The sequence below is a fragment of the Pelodiscus sinensis genome, chromosome 7, assembly GCF_049634645.1.
Source record: "Pelodiscus sinensis isolate JC-2024 chromosome 7, ASM4963464v1, whole genome shotgun sequence".
Lineage (NCBI taxonomy): Eukaryota > Metazoa > Chordata > Testudines > Trionychidae > Pelodiscus > Pelodiscus sinensis.
Window position 1 is genome coordinate 11,873,172 of NC_134717.1, and position 19,935 is coordinate 11,893,106.

General features: G+C 49.4%; 2 protein-coding genes across 8 annotated transcripts in view; one reads left to right on the plus strand and one right to left on the minus strand.

Moving 5' to 3' along the window:
• The window catches only part of OSBPL11 (oxysterol binding protein like 11), an 89,248-nt gene that overhangs the window by 65,172 nt on the left and 4,141 nt on the right, over positions 1–19,935 (minus strand). For 2 of the 4 annotated variants that reach the window (XM_075933184.1, XM_075933182.1), the window contains one exon: positions 18,674–18,781. The exons of 1 other annotated variant lie outside the window; for it this stretch is intronic. Coding sequence is in view for 1 of the 3 variants with exons in the window: in XM_006137655.2 (XP_006137717.1) it covers positions 5,379–5,518 (140 nt within the window). In the remaining 2 variants the exon portion in view is untranslated. Of the gene's footprint in view, positions 1–5,378; positions 5,883–18,673; positions 18,782–19,935 lie in introns of those variants that run through there. One more of the 4 variants, XM_006137655.2, reaches the window with a different exon arrangement.
• Positions 1–19,935, plus strand: part of LOC102456685 (glycerol-3-phosphate dehydrogenase [NAD(+)], cytoplasmic-like) — a 72,931-nt gene that overhangs the window by 4,857 nt on the left and 48,139 nt on the right. The gene's annotated exons all lie outside the window — the stretch shown is intronic.

Sequence of the window (19,935 nt, forward strand, 5' to 3'; positions counted from 1 at the left end):
GAGTCCATGCTACATGAAGCTGATAGAGAAGATACTAATTGTTCTTAAGTAGCCATTGTTCTTTTTTTGTGTCATCAAGATGTAGAATGTAGAGGGCCATTCAGCCAATGTCTCTTATCTTACCTTAGTGACAGAAATCAAACCTGTAAATGAAGTTAAGTTCTAAGGCTTCCCTGTGTAGTTGCCTTGTGGAATTGGCCTGAAACAATATGGTGACTTTGAGAACCATTAATGAGTGCCTGGGCAAGATAAAATGTTCCCCAACTGGTTTCTGTGTTTCCATTTCAGATATCTGATTTGTGTCCATTAACTCTACAGAAAAGAATTAATGGAGACAAATCAGATATTTGAAAAGGCAACACACAGAAACCTGTTGGGGAACTTTTAACTTACCTTGGCACTCTTTAATAGATCTCCAAGTCACCGTATTATTTCAGGCCAATTCCACAGGCGATTATTATTTTTTAAAATTGTATATCCCCTTGTCACAGTAGAACTTCACATCCATTAGCTGTCTATGCCATAGGCCCTGAGCTGATGGCCAAGGAAGTTCCTGAAGCAGCAGGAGCAGCCGCCGCCATCACACAGCCCTGGCAGCCACCCCTGCCACGTGGCCTGGGTCACCACCAAAGCAGCAGCATGGCATCTGCTAGAGCTGGAACCGGGGCTGCAGTGAGGCTGTTCCAGCAGAGAAAGCCTCACTGTACCCTGGCTCCAGCCAGAGCAAAGGGGGGGCAGCTGACCACCGTCACACAGCCCAGCCAGAACTTACCAGACTTATCACCACCGCTAACCTTCCGGTTCAGCAGGAAAGCGAATCGTGGTCAGTGCTGCTCTGCAAATGAGGTGGGCAGGCCTAAAATTTCTTCTGCATGGCCACAAAGGTGCGCAGCTTAGAGGGATCCCTGCTGTAGACCCATTTATTTGTCCCATAGTTTATAAGCCAGTTTTAAAGGTTTGATTAATCAAATCAATAGATTGTGGTCATATACTTTATAATGTGCAGTTTTACTTCTATAATGGACTTAAATTCTGAAACTGAACTTCTGGAACCCAATACTGTTGTATTATATGGCATGAGATATCACTCGTCATCCTCGTCTATGAGCCAATTTTCTGTAGAGATGGAAGAAGTCTAACAATCTATCACGAATTCTTATCAACCTTCAATTCAATAAGCCCAATAGTTTAGATCAAGTCAATTAAATTTAGAATACTGATTCCTTTGTCATTTAGATTTGGCATTCTAGTTATCTTTTTTTATTTTTAAATGTCTTTGACAAACTCCCTCACAAGAGTCTCAAATAAGCCAAACAGTCATGGGGGAAGAGGTGAAATGCCGTCACGAATTAGAAACTGGCAAAAGACAAAACAAAAAGTACATCTAAATCATACATTTTCATCAGGGAAAAGGATTCACAACTGAGGTGCCCCAAAAATACATATAGTGATGGTATAGTTAAACATACTTAAAAATGATCTGGAAAAAAGAACAAAAAAATAGGGTGTGAGATTTTGCAAGTAACAAAGTTGTATATTAACCAAATGCACGGTAGATTAAATAATTCAGAGTCCTAATGAAACTAGCAGAATTTGAAATACTGTGATAAATTATATAGTGACAAATGCAAAGTAAAGCATAATGGAGGGAATTACATGAACTATCCATAGACTCTAAAATAACAGTAGGTCCTCAAAGCAGACATTAGGCATCCATGGAACTCAACAAACTTTCATTCTGTGCGCCACAACACTCAAAAAATAAACAAAGCAATAGGATAAAGTATTCTAATGCTCTCATTGACTGACTATGGTATTCAATTGTGACCACTACTTCCAAAATGTATAAGTAGAAATAGATGAGGCACAAAAAAGGTAATGAAAATGATTAGAGTTATGAAAAAAATTGTATACAAAAAAGACTGAAGATGCACAGTTTGTTTCACTTAAAGCAGATAGTGGATAAGAGGGACCATGAAAAAGATAGTGGAAATAACAAATAGCATGGAAAAGATAAATTGGCCACACCTATTTACATTCATCTACAAGAATAAGAGAATGAAATTAAGAAAAAAAATTCAAAAGTTAAAAAAATTAATGTGTGTAATTCACTTAGGGAACTCACTGCTGCAAAATATTATAGATGCCAAGGGTTAACAGGATTAGATAATAGAAGAATATGTGCAATTATGTTAGACAGAATTGGGGCAAAAAAATATGAAGGTGATTATGATCTGACGTGTGGGGGTTTATAAGACAACCAAGGAGTTAAAGAAATTTTCCCTAAAGGCCTTTATTCCATAAACTGTCAACTACAGGGTTTACCGTAAACTTCTCTCTCCAGTACCAAGTACACTTTCCGAGACAGATTGGTTCAGAGTAACAGACACCTACTCAACTAATTCGACTTTCTTCATTCCTACGTAACACACAGAGATGAACAATCGAACTCAGTACTCTCCTATCTCCACATGTTGTAAAGGCAGACAGATTTCCATGTAGGCATGTAAAATCCAGTTTAACTGGTTAACCAGTAAAACATGTTTAACCAATTATAACCAATTAAAAAAGGGGAGGAGCAGGGCCAGGCCTGCCACTGACAAGGGCTGCTCTGGGCCCCACAGAGCTAGAGCAGCCTCTTGCCCAGGGCAGAGAGGGAGCTGCTCCAACCCCTGGTTAACCAGAACCAATAAGCATTAAGATGAGGCTTACCAGCTAACTATTCACATCCCTGTTTTGGAGAGCATTCTTTCAAATGGTCAGTCACTTTCTCTGTTTGTGAAAGTGTTACAAACAGCATTATGGTTATTTAGAATTTGTATTACAATTGTGTGTAGGAAAGGTACACCAGACAAGGATCAAAGACTTAGTGTACACATGAACAACAAAGATGGTCCCTATCCCAGACAGCTCAGAAGCTACATGTAGTATAGGATGGAATTAAATGGTAGAAAGAATATGAATGCAAAGCAAAGCAAAACAAAAGTGCAGAGGGACTCCAGGGCAAACGTAGGACCCAAAGTAGAGTTGTTAAATTTTGATTAATTGACTAATCGAATAGTCAATGCAATTTGCATCGACTATTTGATTAGCTGACAGGACGCCTCTGCCTTTGAACCTCCACCTTTGAAGTGATGCTTCAACACTTCAAAGGCAAAAGCGCTGCAGGAAGCCCGCTGGACCCGTGCTCTCCATGGCGTTTCAAAGCAGCAGAGCCACGTGGAGCCCGAGGTCAACTGGAGAGTCCCCCGCTGACCTCGGGCTCTGTGCGGTGCTGTCGCTTTGAAACACCGCAGGGAGCCCAGCGCCAGGCTCCATGTGGCATTTCAAAGCGGCGGCACCACACAGAACCTGGGTTCAGCGAAGGAGTCCCCAGCTGATCCCGGGCTCCACGCAGTGCTGCTGCTTTGAATTGCCACGTGCAGCCTGGGGACACCCCATCTGGCCCTGGGCAGCACTTGGTGTTTCAAAGCGGTAGTGCCGCATGAAGCCCAGGGTCTGGTCCCAGGCTCCAGTCCCAGGCTCCATGCAGCGCTGCTGCTTTGAAGCATCCCCTCCTCTCTCCCCACCTTACTGCCTCTGATAGAGTCAGTGGGGGGGGGGGGGAGAGGGAGGATGCGGGCGGAGAGAGTGGACAGACTAGTCAACTAGCCTTTCAACTATCCGATAAGCATTTGCTTATCGGAAAATCGAATAGTCATTCACATCCCTAACCCAAAGCTATTTTTATTTAATTGTTTTGTGCATAAAATTTCCAAATTTCAACTGGAAACTGTCTATACAATAAAAAATAATTTTCCCATCCTGCCTCCACTGAACACCGAATTTACCTGTTACAGTTTAATTCATTGTGCACACTGGTGAACATTTTTTTTAAAATGGCATAAACTTATTGTTCTGTTGAATATTAATTACATCAAATATCTCAACATTTGAAAGAAAAAAGTCGGAGTTTTGTGGGTGGAAACTACCTCATTTCCCCATCACCACTCAGTGAAAATTATGCTGTTTGGATTATACAGGTTTCAGTACAACTGTTCTGGTCAGATTTATTTACAGTTACAAATGTACAGTTTAAGTTTTGGGAGGCGGTGAGGAGAAAACAACCTTTTTCAAATCTAAAGACAAAAAGAAATGTTACCATGTTTTTATTTTTTTTAACCAATAAACATTATCTTATCGCATTTGCAACTCAAATAATGCAGCTTTGTGCTAAAGCCCAAGAATTTAAATATATAATTGACTGGAAACTAATCTATTTTTATTTTCCAAGCTGACAGAAATGCTAAAAAGTGAACAGCTTAAACACTCAACAGCTGATTTTTAAAAATCTTTTTAGTTTTCAGAGAATACTATAGTTCATAGTTAATTTAGGTTAATATTTCTAACAAGCATTGAACTATGCATCAATATTAATACAAGCCTAAATAATATGTAGATGCAATAAAATTAAATCTATGGCCATATTATTCCACGCAAATGTAATGATTAGTTGTGATTTTCATCTCCCTTTTCATAAATTTTACAATACTGTTGGCAATCATTTTATAGACTTATCATAACATGTGTAAAGATCATTTTCTGAAGATCAAAAGAAGATTTACAAGTGGAAACCAGCAGTATCCTTATTTTGCAGTTGCAATAGACAAATGTTACAGATTACATGTTGTTGCCATGAAACAGATGTATAAAATTTAAGAACAGCACAAATAAGGTAAGTGTTTTCTCTCTGCAAATCAACAGATTTCACCAGGGTGACTTCTCCAAGAAAATTAATTCATTTAATAGAAACAAGGAACTGATCAGACAGATTTCTAACCACAGAGTTACCTTTTAAATTCTAAATGTCATGGTAAGATCTGAAACCACTCAAATAATTAGAAGTGTAGGAGGCTGAAGTGATTTGGGATTAATTCCCATCTCTCTCAGTCATCTTTATAACTTCAACTTGTTGATGTTTTTAATTATCAAGCTACAACAACGGATTTATATGTAGTCCAATTAAATATGCGGCCCTACAACGAGATAATATGTTTGCCGGACTTACACTGGGATGTCAAAAGCATTGATTCTCAAGTGTCTCCTCTCTCCAGCCTCCTTTCCTCTCCTGTTCAATTGTGTCTCGGACCTTGGAGGCAGGGAAGGCCTACGAGGACCGAGGGGCTCCCCTCTCCCCAGAGGAAGGGTGGCTGCCCCCAGATCTTGTCCCCTCTGGTGTCCTAGTGGGAGCTCACAGGGCAGTCGGAGTGGGGAGGCGGGGCGGGCTCGTCTCCCAAGGGAGATGGAGCCGGGTGCCCGGCCTGGCACAGCCGGCTGCCCGAGCGCAGGAGACACAAAGGCTGCCTCTGGGGATTGCCCTCGGGGGAGGGGGCACCTACCTGTATTGCCAGCCCTTGGTGCTGCCGCCTCGGCTGCCGGGGCTCCGGCTGCTGTTGTGGGCCGGGAGCAGGACTTCCAGCTTGGCTTCGCTCTCGGCCACTCTCACGGCGGCGGCCGGGGCCGGCTCCCCACTTTGCATGGCAGAGTTTCTACGCCGCCCGAGGCCGGCGGGAGCCGCAGGGCGCTAGCAGCACCCCAGCCGCGGCCTGGCAACGCGGGGGACACTGAGCCGGGGGCGGCGCAGGCCCCGGGGTGCAGCCGTCACCGGGGCAGAGGAACCGGCTGGTGCCCGACGTGGGGGGGCGGATGGCGCCGGGGCCGCTCCCCTCTCTCGGCCCCCTGGGCCACAGGCGGCGCGGGAGTCACCGTCCCCGCCCTCGCCAGGCCGCGCGCGCCTCCTGCTCCCCACGCCGCGAGCCCCTCCGGATCAGCGGGCGGCGGAGACACAGAGCCCGCCCCGCTCGGCTGGGCCGGGCCCGCCGCCGCCACCGTCCGCTCCGCCCTGCGCCCGCCAGCGCCGCCCCGCCTTCCGGTCAGCCCCGGCTGCCATCTTTGTCACGGGCAGCGCCGCGCCCCCCGTCCTAACCCCCCCTGGAGAAGGGGGTAGGGAGCAGCTCCCTCCTCCACAGCGCCCCGGTCCTGCCCCCCCCCGGAGAACGGGGTAAAGGGCACGTCCCTCCTTAGTGCCCTGACCCCCCCCCCAGGAGAACGGGGTAAAGGGCACGTCCCTCCTTAGCGCCCTGACCCTACCCCCCCCCAGGAGAACGGGGTAAAGGGCACGTCCCTCCTTAGTGCCCTGACCCTACCCCCCCAGGAGAACGGGGTAAAGGGCACGTCCCTCCTTAGTGCCCTGACCCCCCCCCAGGAGAACGGGGTAAAGGGCACGTCCCTCCTTAGTGCCCTGACCCCCCCCCAGGAGAACGGGGTAAAGGGCACGTCCCTCCTTAGTGCCCTGACCCCCCCCCCAGGAGAACGGGGTAAAGGGCACGTCCCTCCTTAGTGCCCTGACCCCCCCCCAGGAGAACGGGGTAAAGGGCACGTCCCTCCTTAGTGCCCTGACCCCCCCCCCAGGAGAACGGGGTAAAGGGCACGTCCCTCCTTAGCGCCCTGACCCTACCCCCCCCAGGAGAACGGGGTAAAGGGCACGTCCCTCCTTAGTGCCCTGACCCCCCCCCCAGGAGAACGGGGTAAAGGGCACGTCCCTCCTTAGTGCCCTGACCCCCCCCCCAGGAGAACGGGGTAAAGGGCACGTCCCTCCTTAGTGCCCTGACCCCCCCCCCAGGAGAACGGGGTAAAGGGCACGTCCCTCCTTAGCGCCCTGACCCTACCCCCCCCAGGAGAACGGGGTAAAGGGCACGTCCCTCCTTAGTGCCCTGACCCCCCCCCAGGAGAACGGGGTAAAGGGCACGTCCCTCCTTAGTGCCCTGACCCCCCCCCCAGGAGAACGGGGTAAAGGGCACGTCCCTCCTTAGTGCCCTGACCCCCCCCCCAGGAGAACGGGGTAAAGGGCACGTCCCTCCTTAGCGCCCTGACCCTACCCCCCCCAGGAGAACGGGGTAAAGGGCACGTCCCTCTTTAGTGCCCTGACCCTACCCCCCCAGGAGAACGGGGTAAAGGGCACGTCCCTCCTTAGTGCCCTGACCCTACCCCCCCCAGGAGAACGGGGTAAAGGGCACGTCCCTCCTTAGCGCCCTGACCCTACCCCCCCCAGGAGAACGGGGTAAAGGGCACGTCCCTCCTTAGTGCCCTGACCCTACCCCCCCCAGGAGAACGGGGTAAAGGGCACGTCCCACCTTAGTGCCCTGACCCTACCCCCCCCCCAGGAGAACGGGGTAAAGGGCACGTCCCTCCTTAGCGCCCTGACCCTACCCCCCCCAGGAGAACGGGGTAAAGGGCACGTCCCTCCTTAGCGCCCTGACCCTACCCCCCAGGAGAACGGGGTAAAGGGCACGTCCCTCCTTAGTGCCCTGACCCTACCCCCCCAGGAGAACGGGGTAAAGGGCACGTCCCTCCTTAGTGCCCTGACCCCCCCCCAGGAGAACGGGGTAAAGGGCACGTCCCTCCTTAGTGCCCTGACCCTACCCCCCAGGAGAACGGGGTAAAGGGCACGTCCCTCCTTAGTGCCCTGACCCTACCCCCCCCCCAGGAGAACGGGGTAAAGGGCACGTCCCTCCTTAGTGCCCTGACCCTACCCCCCCCCCCAGGAGAACGGGGTAAAGGGCACGTCCCTCCTTAGTGCCCTGACCCTACCCCCCAGGAGAACGGGGTAAAGGGCACGTCCCTCCTTAGCGCCCTGACCCTACCCCCCCCAGGAGAACGGGGTAAAGGGCACGTCCCTCCTTAGTGCCCTGACCCAACCCCCCCAGGAGAACGGGGTAAAGGGCACGTCCCTCCTTAGTGCCCTGACCCTACCCCCCCCCCCAGGAGAACGGGGTAAAGGGCACGTCCCTCCTTAGTGCCCTGACCCTACCCCCCCCAGGAGAACGGGGTAAAGGGCACGTCCCTCCTTAGCGCCCTGACCCTACCCCCCAGGAGAACGGGGTAAAGGGCACGTCCCTCCTTAGTGCCCTGACCCTACCCCCCCAGGAGAACGGGGTAAAGGGCACGTCCCTCCTTAGTGCCCTGACCCCCCCCCCAGGAGAACGGGGTAAAGGGCACGTCCCTCCTTAGTGCCCTGACCCTACCCCCCCCCCAGGAGAACAGGGTAAAGGGCACGTCCCTCCTTAGTGCCCTGACCCTACCCCCCCCCCCAGGAGAACAGGGTAAAGGGCACGTCCCTCCTTAGTGCCCTGACCCTACCCCCCAGGAGAACGGGGTAAAGGGCACGTCCCTCCTTAGTGCCCTGATCCTACCCCCCCCCCCCCCAGGAGAACAGGGTAAAGGGCACGTCCCTCCTTAGCGCCCTGACCCTACCCCCCAGGAGAACGGGGTAAAGGGCACATCCCTCCTTAGCGCCCTGACCCTACCCCCCCAGGAGAACGGGGTAAAGGGCACGTCCCTCCTTAGTGCCCTGACCCTACCCCCCCCCAGGAGAACGGGGTAAAGGGCACGTCCCTCCTTAGTGCCCTGACCCAACCCCCCCAGGAGAACGGGGTAAAGGGCACGTCCCTCCTTAGTGCCCTGACCCTACCCCTCCCCCCCCCAGGAGAACGGGGTAAAGGGCACGTCCCTCCTTAGTGCCCTGACCCTACCCCCCCCCAGGAGAACGGGGTAAAGGGCACGTCCCTCCTTAGTGCCCTGACCCTACCCCCCCCCCAGGAGAACGGGGTAAAGGGCACGTCCCTCCTTAGTGCCCTGACCCTACCCCCCCCCAGGAGAACGGGGTAAAGGGCACGTCCCTCCTTAGTGCCCTGATCCTACCCCCGCCCCCACCAGGAGAATGGGGTAGAGGGCACATCCCTCCTTCACAGTCCCCCGGTCCTGCCCACCCTCAGGAGAAGGGGGCACCTCCCTCTTTCACAGCACCTCGTTCCTGACCCCCACACCAGGGGCACCTCCCTCTATCACACACACCCCACACCCTCCGCCGCCCCATCCAGAGGTATTAGAACTACAGTATTTGTATGTGGAGTTGCTGAGAGCCATTGAACTAGGGGTGAACAATAAGCAGCCTGTGGGCCTGATACTGTTCACTAGGGTTAACCCCTGCGGGGAGGCACAAGGCACTTCATTCACCTGGCCGTCTGCAGGTATGGGGTTGCTTGCAGTTCCTGTTGGCTGCAGCTAGCTGTTCCTGGCAAATGAGAGCAATGGGAAGCCATTGTGCAGGTTCGAGTCACCTCCCGCAGGTCCCATTGGCTGGAAATAGTGAACTGCAGCCAACAGGAGCCACAAGTGTCCATACCCTTGGATGCACAAGTGAATGAAGCATTTGGTGGCCCACTGGGGGGTAACCCTGGTGAACCCTCCAGCCTGTAGGCGGATTATTGCCCAGCCCTGCATTCTGAACCAAACTGTAAAGCCTATAAGATGGAAACCACTTGAAGGCGGGAGTGGTACTGCAGCATCCTTAGCACCATTAATTCACTGGTCTTGTTCTCCCCACCTTCCGCCCAGCCAAGAGAAGTGGGTACCTTCCTCTTTCACAGCCACTCTTTGTGGTGAAGGGAGATGATCCCATTCTGGGACAGGAGCCATCTCTGTGGGAAGTGGTTTGAGGGCAAGAGGTTGGAAGAGCTTTGGAGGGTGTATTTCAGTCAGATGGTGACACTCCTGTGTTCAAGCTGTCACTGCAGGGTGGAAACCTGTTTGAGTGAGTCTGGAAGCCAGCCCTCTGACAACATGCAAAATTGTCCCTGGGTCATGATGTCAGTTCCATGTCAGCAAGAGCAAGTTTAACCTGTACATCAATCTGCTAAGGTGGCAACTCTTATCTATGGTACTAATGCCACACACACAAGTGGAAGCAAAATAAATGAAAACCACACCTCTCTGACCTGGAGAGAAGAAGAAAAAAAACATCCTTACAGACATGGCCCCCAGCTGAGAAGCAGGAGAAAAAAGACATACCATGTGGGTAGCAGGGCACTGAGGCTCAGGACTTATCCTCAGGGCCGGGTTAACTCTTCTGGGGGCCCAGAGCTAGCAGATTTTGTGAGGGCTCCCTATGCTTTGGGGTGGAGCCCAAAATCAGGGGTTCAGTGTGCAGGAAGGGGCTGCCAGGGAGCGGATTGCTGGGAGGTCTGGGCGAGAGGTAGAGTGCAGGAGTAGGCTGGGGTAGGAAGTCTGGCTGGAGGCAGGTGCAGGAGCAGGCTGGGACTGGGGAGGAGCAGGGAGTTGAGGTGCTTACCTGGCACAGCTCTCAATGGGCACAGGTGGCCCCATACCACCCTGTGCATGCAGGCACTGCCCCATACCACTGCCATTGGCACCTGATTCCTCGCCAGTGGAAGCAAGGGGTGGTGGAGCCTGCAAGCAAGCGCAGGGACAGAGCTTCCCTGCACTGCTGTTCCCCCAACCCAGGAATAGGAGGAACAGCAGCAAGCAGAGCCGCTTCCTCCCCAGGCCAGGCAGAGCTCATGGGTCACAGTTTTCCCATCCCTGTCCTAATGTATTTATTATCACAACATCTCTGCGAAGTAGGGAAGAGCTATTTATCCCCATTTTACAGATGGGGAATAGATGTTAAATGATTTGTCTAAAGTCACACACGAAATCTGTGAAAGAGCAAGGACTTGAATCCTCATCTTCCAGGCCTACCTGAGTGCCCTAACTACTAGCCCATCCATCCTCTGTCCCACTGAGAGATAGGGGCAGGGCTACAAACACTTGATTTAAAAGTTACCAATAGAGCTATACCACAGACGTGAGGTGATACCCATATGGTAAACCACAGGTGAGCAACCTGCAGCCTGTTGGTTGCATACGGCCCACTGGGGCTCCACCTGAAGCCCATGGGGCCCCGGGCTGTTCCCCTCCCCCACACACCTCTTGCACACTGGGGCACCAGAACTCCACACTGTCTATTCAGGCCCCTTCCCTCCCAGAGCTTTCAGAGAAGCCACAAATTGCTTGATTCACGCTCTGTTCCCACAGCTGATTTGTGGCACTCCAGCTCTGGGAGGGAGGAGGAGGAGTGGGGAGGGCAGGCATGTCCAAAGTCTGGCCCGCGGGCCAATTGCGGCCCGTGTTCCGGTTTAATACGGCCCCACAGGTAATTTGGCAATATCTATCTTTTATGGCCCCCAACGAATCCATATGTATTGAGATGAATACATTGTAAAATCTCAGTTAATGTCAGTTGGTCTAAATCAGTTATAAATATATTTGGACACAACATGTATACTTGGTGTTATGTTCCTGTTCATATTTTTTTAACTTAAAAGTTGACAGACAACCTTTATTACCAATAATATGTAATGTACTTTACAATGTTCCTGACATATATTTCAGCTTCCTGGATTTTTTTTTTCATCTGGCCTTCAGATATGAAAGGCAGAGTGATTTAACACCTGTTTAGATTTGTCATCCATGTGACGAAATGAAAAGTATGCCGTTTGCAATAAACTTTGCATAAAATAGTTAATTTGCATTTAATTTTAATGGTTCAAAGAATGTCAGGCAAAATGGTCGGCCCTCACGCATGTTCACTTCATCAAATCTGGCCCTCTTTGAAAAAAGTTTGGACACCCCTGGGGGAGGAAGTGTGATCAGGCAAATTGCATGCTCCGAAAATTCTGGGAGGGAGGGGGAGAAGTAGGTAAGTGTGGAACTCCAGTGCCCCAGTGGTCGAGAGAGACGTGATGGAGTGGGACAGATGGGAGGGGCTGCAGGTGGTACCCCAAGAGGGCCGTGGTCTGCTGCAGACCACTGAGGTGAAGGGAGGGCCACTTATGTGGTCCATCCACTATTCGTGGTTGCCCATCCCTGTAGTTAACTATATAGGGTACATCTACACTGCAACACTGTTTCGAAATAACTAGCACTATTCCAAAATAACTTAGTCCGCATCTACACAACAGGCAGTTATTTTGAAACAGTGTCAAAATACTGTCGAGCTAGAGGACTTCTTACTCCGAATCCTGTAACCCTCATTGTTAGCTCAATTTGCGTAGCTTCAGTGTAGACACACCCTATTAAACTATTTGGCAGATGCATTTGATAGTCTGATTGCCTGACCTGCTCTCTGTCTGTCCTTTTTTTCATCAGCATGGGATGCCCTTTCTGATCTGGTCCCCAACTCCCTCCGCCTTTCCTGCCCCAATTCTACAAGAGTCTTCTAAGCACATAGTTATCAGTTTCACGTATACATATGGTGGGAGGAGTTTGAGCATTGGGTGGATCACACAAGGAGAATTGGAACTGGTGTGGAAGAAAGATAAGGGCTGAATAGAGGGACAGAAGGCAGCTTAGGGAAAGTTAGTGCGTGTGGCTTTAATAGAACAGCAAAGCAAACAACACTAATGTATTAGCAAGACTTGTGACTCTTACCATTAAGAGCATTTTAGTTGGGAAAGCTTTGTCTTTTTAGATTGTATCCCCATTCAGGACAGGGAATATGTCTTCCTCTGTGTTTGCACTGTGCCACCACACTTGGATTCTCAAGAATTAAGTCAAATCAGAGGGTTTATAATTAAGCTAGCTATTATTGTGTATGTGTTACAAACCCTATATTGCTAAGTGTCAAAGGAAAATCTTAATTTGTTCAATTAGTAGGGGCTTTTGCTTATGTAGCAAGGGGTTCTGTCCCTATTGCTGCTGAAAATATGGCAACAGCCATGGTATTCAGAGATGGGGAACCTTACGCCTGAGGGCCAGATGTAGCCCCCGGCTTGCCTGGATCTGGCCCACGAGGCTCTGGGCTCTCCCACCATTAGGGAGCCTGTGCTGGCACTCCAGCTTCCCTGCCACTGCACTGTGAGGCTGGAGCACACAAAATCTACTAGGCTGGGCCCCCAGGCTCTGGTGTGTGAGGGGAATATGGAGAATGTATTTCTCCTTCTCAGTCAGGGGCCACATCAGTGAGAGTTTGTTTTGGGTTTCTTTGCATCTCACTTGTATGAGATCCTGGAGTGATTTTTCTGCAGGTCAGAGGCCCCTGATCCAAAAAAGGTTCCTTCCCCCCCTCCCGCCCCCAATCCAGTCGAGGATAACAACAATCATGAAGCCCATAGTGGCCACAAATTTGCTCTACTGTTGGGAGTTTTGAGATTTGAACTCCTATGAATCCTAGACACTCCAGAGCAGGTTCTGTCTAATAAGGAGATTATGTGCTCTCCCGTTATGTTTGTTGTATCTATCCATTGCTTCTCTTCTTATACTTACAACATTAGTTCTTTGGAGAGGTGACCATATTTTTATGTGTGTACGGTTCTAGCACACTAGGTTTGTTCTTTTAGGCACTACAGCAATACAAATCATAGTGATGGACTCGCTAGCATGGATGTGTACAACTCTTCTAATTAATAGAATAAAAACTATTTAACTGTGTCATATTCTGTCAACAGCTAATGGAGCTTCTCCTTTAGCTGTATTGGTAAGGGTTTGTTCTTTTGCAGTAGGACGTGCTGAGTTTCTTTGCCATGAAGTCCCAAAAAGCCACGCTATGTAACTCAGTGACAATTGTAAATGTCTACAAATTTGGAATGCCATTTTAATTTTATATGAGTGCAAAAGAAACATCTGAAGTTTTTTAAGCACACAAAAAAATTGAATTGTTTCATCCTTTCCAAAATCTTTTAAATAACATTTTAACTACTTATTTTTCAAGCCTCTTTTTTCCCCATCCTGTTTTATGTCTGGGTAATCCATTGGCGACCCCTCAAAGCTGAGGATGATCTCTTTCATGGGTTTTACTTGTCATGGGTCCTTATGAGATTGAGCTGTCCAATCCTTGAGCCACAGGCTCAGTGGCAGACAGTGTAGGTGATGGTGGAAGACAGAGTTGGACCATGACTTCTGCATAAAAGTTGTATTTCCTTTCCTTTTCTTCTTTTTTTTTCTAGCATTTTTCTTCAACCATGGCAAGGTGGTTTTCCTCAAAAGTGGACGTTCTTTCTCTGACACATCTTCACCAGTTATCCCTGTCTTGGACGGCTGTTGTGTCATGCCACATCTCTTTATGTTTATACTGAGGGTGTCTTTCAAGCATTTGTTTTGCACTCCCCATTTCCTTTGTAAGTTGGTTGCACAGTGGTTGTTTTGGGAAGTGTATGTCAGGCTTGAACATTCAGTGCCCACCCCACCTCGGCTGGTTCTGGTTAATCAGGGCCTCATCACTGAACACGATGGCTTCTGCCAGTACAATGAGTGCAACAACCCTTCCACGTTAGGTTGAGGATCTTTCAAAGAAAGTGTTGAGTCTGATCTTCCAGGTGTTTTCTGTAGGTTACCCACGCCTCACAGCCATAGAGGGGTGTTGGAATTACAACCACTTTGTATACTAAAAGTCTAGTGTGTGTTCAGATGTTGTGATTGTTGCACACCAGGGCTATGTCTACACTCGCGTCTTCTTGCGCGAGTAATACGCAAATGAGGCTAAGCATTGAATATCGCCGAGCCTCATTTGCATAACTAATGAGCAGGCATTTTGTGGAAGAGGCTCTTGCGCAAGACGGAGCTGTCTACACTGCTCCTTCTTTCACAAGAAAAACCCTTTTGCGCAATGCCGTTCTTCCTCTCAAGTAATAGGTGTAACGGCATTGCACAAGAGGGTTTTTCTTGCGCAAGAAGGGGCAGTGTAGACAGCTCCGTCTTGCGCAAGAGCCTCTTCCACAAAATGGCTGCTCATTAGTTATGCAAATGAGGCTCGGCGATATTCAACGCTTAGCCTCATTTGCATATTACTCTTGCAAGAAGATGTGAGTGTAGACATAGCCCAGGTGAAACAGTCTGCTGAAAGCAAGGCTGGCAAACCAGATTCTGTGCTGAATCTCAACATCTATGTCTGTCCTCTGTGAGAGATGGCAAAGTGTTCTACAATTTCCAGTTCTTCTTTATCCATGTAGATCTTCCCTTCTGGGTCAGACAATTGACTGGAGACTAACTGGTGGAGAACTTTTGTTTTGTAAGCTTCAGAGAAGCAATTAAGGGCTGCTGGTAGATACTCCTTGGAGCATATGTCTACAACACGGCCGAGTTTTTTCGGAAAAACGGCAGTTTTACCAAAAAAAACTTCACTTATGTCCACACTGCAATCACATTCTTTTGGGAAAAAAATCGAAAGAACAAAGGGGTTTTTTGGACATTGGTAAACCTCTTTCTACGAGGGAGAAGCCTTTTTCTAAAAGAGCTCTTTTGGAAAAAGGCGTGTGTGGATGGGGAAGAGGGAGTTCTTTCAAAAAAGAGGAAAGAGGAAAAAGCACAGGTGCCCTGGTGGCCACTCTGTCCATAGTAATCACAGCTTAAAAACAAGATAGCGTCCATTCAGTGTGGACGCTATCTTTCAAAAAAGCAGATCGCTTTTTCAATGCACTTTGGCAGTGTGGACACACTTTTTTGGAAGAAGTTTTTTCGGAAGATCTCTTCCGGAGAAGCTTCTTCCAAAAGAAGCCTGCAGTCTAGATGTAGCCGGAGTGTGCAACTACAGCATAATCATCTGTGTACTGGAGTTTGGTTATTGTTGCTGATATTTCTTTAGTTGTGGCATGGAGAGGAGAAAGAACGAAGAGTTTGCCATCAGTGCGATACTGAATGCCAATGTCCAGTGGCAGACAGTCTTGGATTAACGTTTTCATAAGTGCTAAGAAAATGGAGAAAAGGCTGGGTGCCAGCACACAGCCTTGTTTTACACCTGTTCGGATGACAAAGGGCTCAGAGGTAGAGCTGCTGCACAAGGTAGAGGCAGTCATCTGGTCATGGACAAGTCTTATGTAAAGGGATGGAGGGAATGGTCCAGCTGTCGAGGGGAACTTTCCTGGCTTCTACACTGCCCTGGTGATATGGCTGGTGAAAGGATCTGAGTCCAACTCCCACTTCCTTTAGCCAGATGCCTTCCTGACCTCAAGGGCTCCCCTTCCACTCTCCTGTGAGGCAGGGTCCTTGTAAACCCAACAAGGCTGAGCCCAGAATTCCTGGGCCTCAACCCCTAACCTTGTCATGGTCACCTAGGGCAGGTCATGACATTTCTCTGACCCACTGATGATTGCAGACAGTACAAGGCAAATACTACGTATTAAAGAGACGCCAATTACAATAAAATAAGAAACCAACGGGAAAAGTTAATGGGAAACCTATCACTCTGCTCTGTGTCACAGGGACTTCACAAACAGTGTCGCTGGACTATAAGGATAGTTCACAATCTGTTCCTTGTAGGTCCCAGGCCGCCTTCTCAGGCCCTGGCTGGGCTGCAGGGATGCTGCAGGTCAGATACTTACTCTGAGTGACAGGACCCTTCTCCTGAGTGTTAGACCCTCCCCCCCCAAGCAGGGCCTGCAAGGCTTCTTGGCAGGGGGAGTATCCCTGTGCTGGGCCTTTACTCAGGGTCCCCCCTTGTTCTCCCCTGCTGCTCACTGCACCCACCTCCAACTTGCTCCAGCCTCAGCTCCACTCTCTGCTGTGCTGCCTCCAGCTCCCAGGCTGCTTCTCTGGCCCCTCTGGCTCTGTGGCTACAGCTTTGCCCCCCACATGGATTTACTCTCTGTACTGTGTGGCAGGCTCTGTGGCTGTAGCTTTCTTCCCAGCAAGGATCTGCTACTGGGTTGTGTCTCTGTCTCTCTTTGGCGCACATGGCTCTCCTCCCCAACTCAGCACTGGCCCCTGCTCTCTCCTGAGGTTGGCCCCACTCTGTCTGACCCAGGTAAATCCAGCTCACATGCAGGACAGCACCCCTTGGCCTCCTGTCTAGCTTGCCCAGCCCCTCAATTAGGGTGACCTGGAGAGCTGGCCTCTTCCCATTGTTCCTAGGCTCCCAGTCTCAGGGTCCTGATTTCTCATCTGCCCTTCCCCTTCCTTTTAGTACTGGGGGACTACCCAGCTAAAACCCCCCACTGAGTTTTAGTAAAGAGCCAACAATCTCCTTACACTTTTAATAGTGATAAATTTGCTTGGATAGCAAAACTTTGACATGGTTTTCCACAGAGCCTCATAGTGGACAGAGTAAAAGGCTTTGGTCAGATTGATAAAGACCATACTGAGCTCCTGGTGTTCTTGACATTTTTCCTGGATCTGTCTGGCTACAAAAATCATGTCGGTGGTGCCCTGTGGTGCCACACAGGGACTCTGAAATACTTCCTCTGCAAGAGAGAGCAGGCGATTCAGTAAGCTTGTAGAAGGCATCTTCCCAGTGATGGAGAGAAGGGCAATGCCTCAATAGAGCCCAGGGTGGCAACTATCTCCAGGTTTGAAAATGGTGATGATGTTAGCATTGCATAAGTCAGCAGGGGTTTCTTTGGTGCACCAGATTTTAGTCAATGTTTCTACACACACGCACGCATGCACATCCTGGTGCTTTATGGTTATTAATTTGACAGTTTTATCAAGATCAGTGTAGAAGGATTCTTTCTGTTCTTCTTCAGCGTCAAGTGTTGGTGCATATGTACTGTATTGACCAACTGAATGAGAAGAGTCATAAGGTGCTCTTTGATCGCAATAGGCCATCTAGGCAGTTGACTAGAAGGTTCTTTCAAAGCAAACACCAGGTAGTCACCTGTCACTTGCTGGTTTTCCTTTCCAAAAGAAAAAACCACCGTCCTCTTCTCTCAAGTGGCCTTCGTCTGCACATCTTGTTTTGCTGCGAGCTGCAATGTCAATGTTGTACCTTGAGAGTTCTCAGGCAACCATTGCTGTTCTGCATTTGGATCTTTCGCTTTCAGATTCGTCTAGTAGGGCACGGACATTTTAAGTTGCAAGAAACATTTTTGGTTTTTGAGCACACTGGGAGTGATCTTGCTGGATGCAGTTATCCAGTCAGGTATGGCGGGATAGCCTATGTGTGGGGTACCTTGTCTAGCCCTTTCCCTCATCCTTTCCTGTATGGGGTGAGTAGAGGGATTTCTAAAAAGGCCTACTCAGTCATGCCTGCTGCTACCCACAATGACCCTTTATCTCAGTCCAGAGGTACATGATGACCATCTTGCAGTCATCACTTGCATCAGAGTCCGTGACTCCTGATGATCCTATCACCTGTCCCCTTCAGCAGCGGCGGATATAGGGCAGGGTGAGCGGGGCGGCTGCCCCGGGCCCCGCGCTTCAATAGGCCCTGCGCCAGCGCCGGTGTTTTTAGATGACATCACATCTCTCACCCACTTCCCTGGGGAGCCAGCCTCCCACCACCTTTGTGCTAGGTTAAGAGCAAAGCTGAAGCGCAGACACAGCCCCCGGGGTCAGCCGCCTCTTTCTCTCTCACAGCCTCAGGCTCCCCTCCCAGGTTGCCAGTTCAACTTGCAAGAGAGCGCAAGGGGAGCAAGGAATCTGCAGCGGCTGCAGCCACGCAGCACTGCCACAGCCCGGCCATGGCTGAGCCTGTGGAGCGAGCCCCCCTTGTGGCGGCCCTTTCCCCTCTGCTCCGCCGGGCAAACTTCTCCCAACTTCACTTCTCCCGGCCATATTTTGCCCCCCAAAAGGCAGGCGGGTGGTATCCCTCTGCCGTACTGTCAGCCGACGGTCAGGGCTCCCTATATCTGTCCCTTAAGACCGGCTGAAGTTCTTTTAAATTGTGCTTGGTTCTATTACAGCAACTGAAGGAGTCAGGTTAAAACTTAAACAGTTACAGGTTTATTAAAGAAGCTTATAAATCATATGGTTGCAATGGCTATTGTTCTATTTCTTAACTACTAGCAAAATATAGATCTTTAAAATGGTTACAAAGAAGATAAAGATAGAAAAATAGAAATAATGGTACCAAGTAACAGCTTACTCTTTCTATGTGTACACTTAAGACAGAGGACCACATCCAGGTACAATTTTTACCCCCTTCTGTGCCTCTCGACTCCAGCATGTCAGGCCAGGGCCGGTCCCTCAATTCCTAGGAAAGACGAAAATACGAGGTGGGCGTCCCCATAGAACCTCGGGAGGTCAAACACCTAACCCGACCAGCAGGTAGAGGGTAGAATGACACTCAAAGTGAGTGTGTGCTGGACCTATCTTTTATACTCATGGGGTCATGTATTTCTCTTTCTTGTCTGTCATGCCAAATGGGGCTGGTCTGTCTTTTGTGAGACCAGTTCTTACAAGGGAGTTGTGAACTTAATTTATACTTGTAAGAGAGATAACTAAATTGGAATTACTGGGGATTCTTTTCTCAGTGGGAAATTCCTCTTCCAGGGACTGTGTGTGTGTTCGAATCAACATAGGTGCCAGCCGGGCACTCTCGCATATCCTGATCTCTCATCAAAGCAGATCAAAGCTTAATGGCTATGCTGATCTTCTTATTGTTCCTTCTCTGCTCTGTATACAGACATCTCAGAGGGCAAGCAAGATTGTTTGAGATGGGGGGAGGGGCTGCCTGGCTACACGTACTCTAACCTCGCCGGGCTAATGGGCAACCTGGAGAGAGGGCCTGTCCTGGGGCAGGCCTGCTGAGAGCCCCTGTTAGGTTAGCTTTGCTCTAGCAAGGGTTTCCTTCCCTGTTCCAGGGGCGGATGCTTGTTCAAGCCCGCCTAGGATAACAAGATATGAGGGTCAAAACGGCGGCCTGGCTACTCTGTTTCAGCCAAAATTACAATATAATTAAATGAAAATTTGTAATTATTAATGCAGAATTTTGTTTAACAATGAATTACAATATAATTAAAATAAAAATTATCCAACTAAATTAAGTTTATCAAATGTATCCAATTCACATTTAGTATGAAAATAGCCTTCAATCTGAGCATTTGATGCTTTTTTCTATTTTTTCTCCAAAGGGGGCCCCGCAAAATTGTGCTGCCCTGGGCCCCGCAAAACTCTCATCCGCCCCTGCCCTTCAGCACTCACCCGTCTCCACACAACTTTATTGGTAGGGGTGGGAGGAAAGTTCTTCCTGGGAAAAAGCCTGCACACAAGTAGTTTAATGTGGGGGGAGCTGTTGTGCACCAGCAGCTACACAAATATAGCCAGAAGAGGCACCTGTGTCCGGTGGCAAGGAGACCAGGGGGTTCTCCTCCATTGCAGTCTTTGTTGAGAAGTAATCCTGCTATT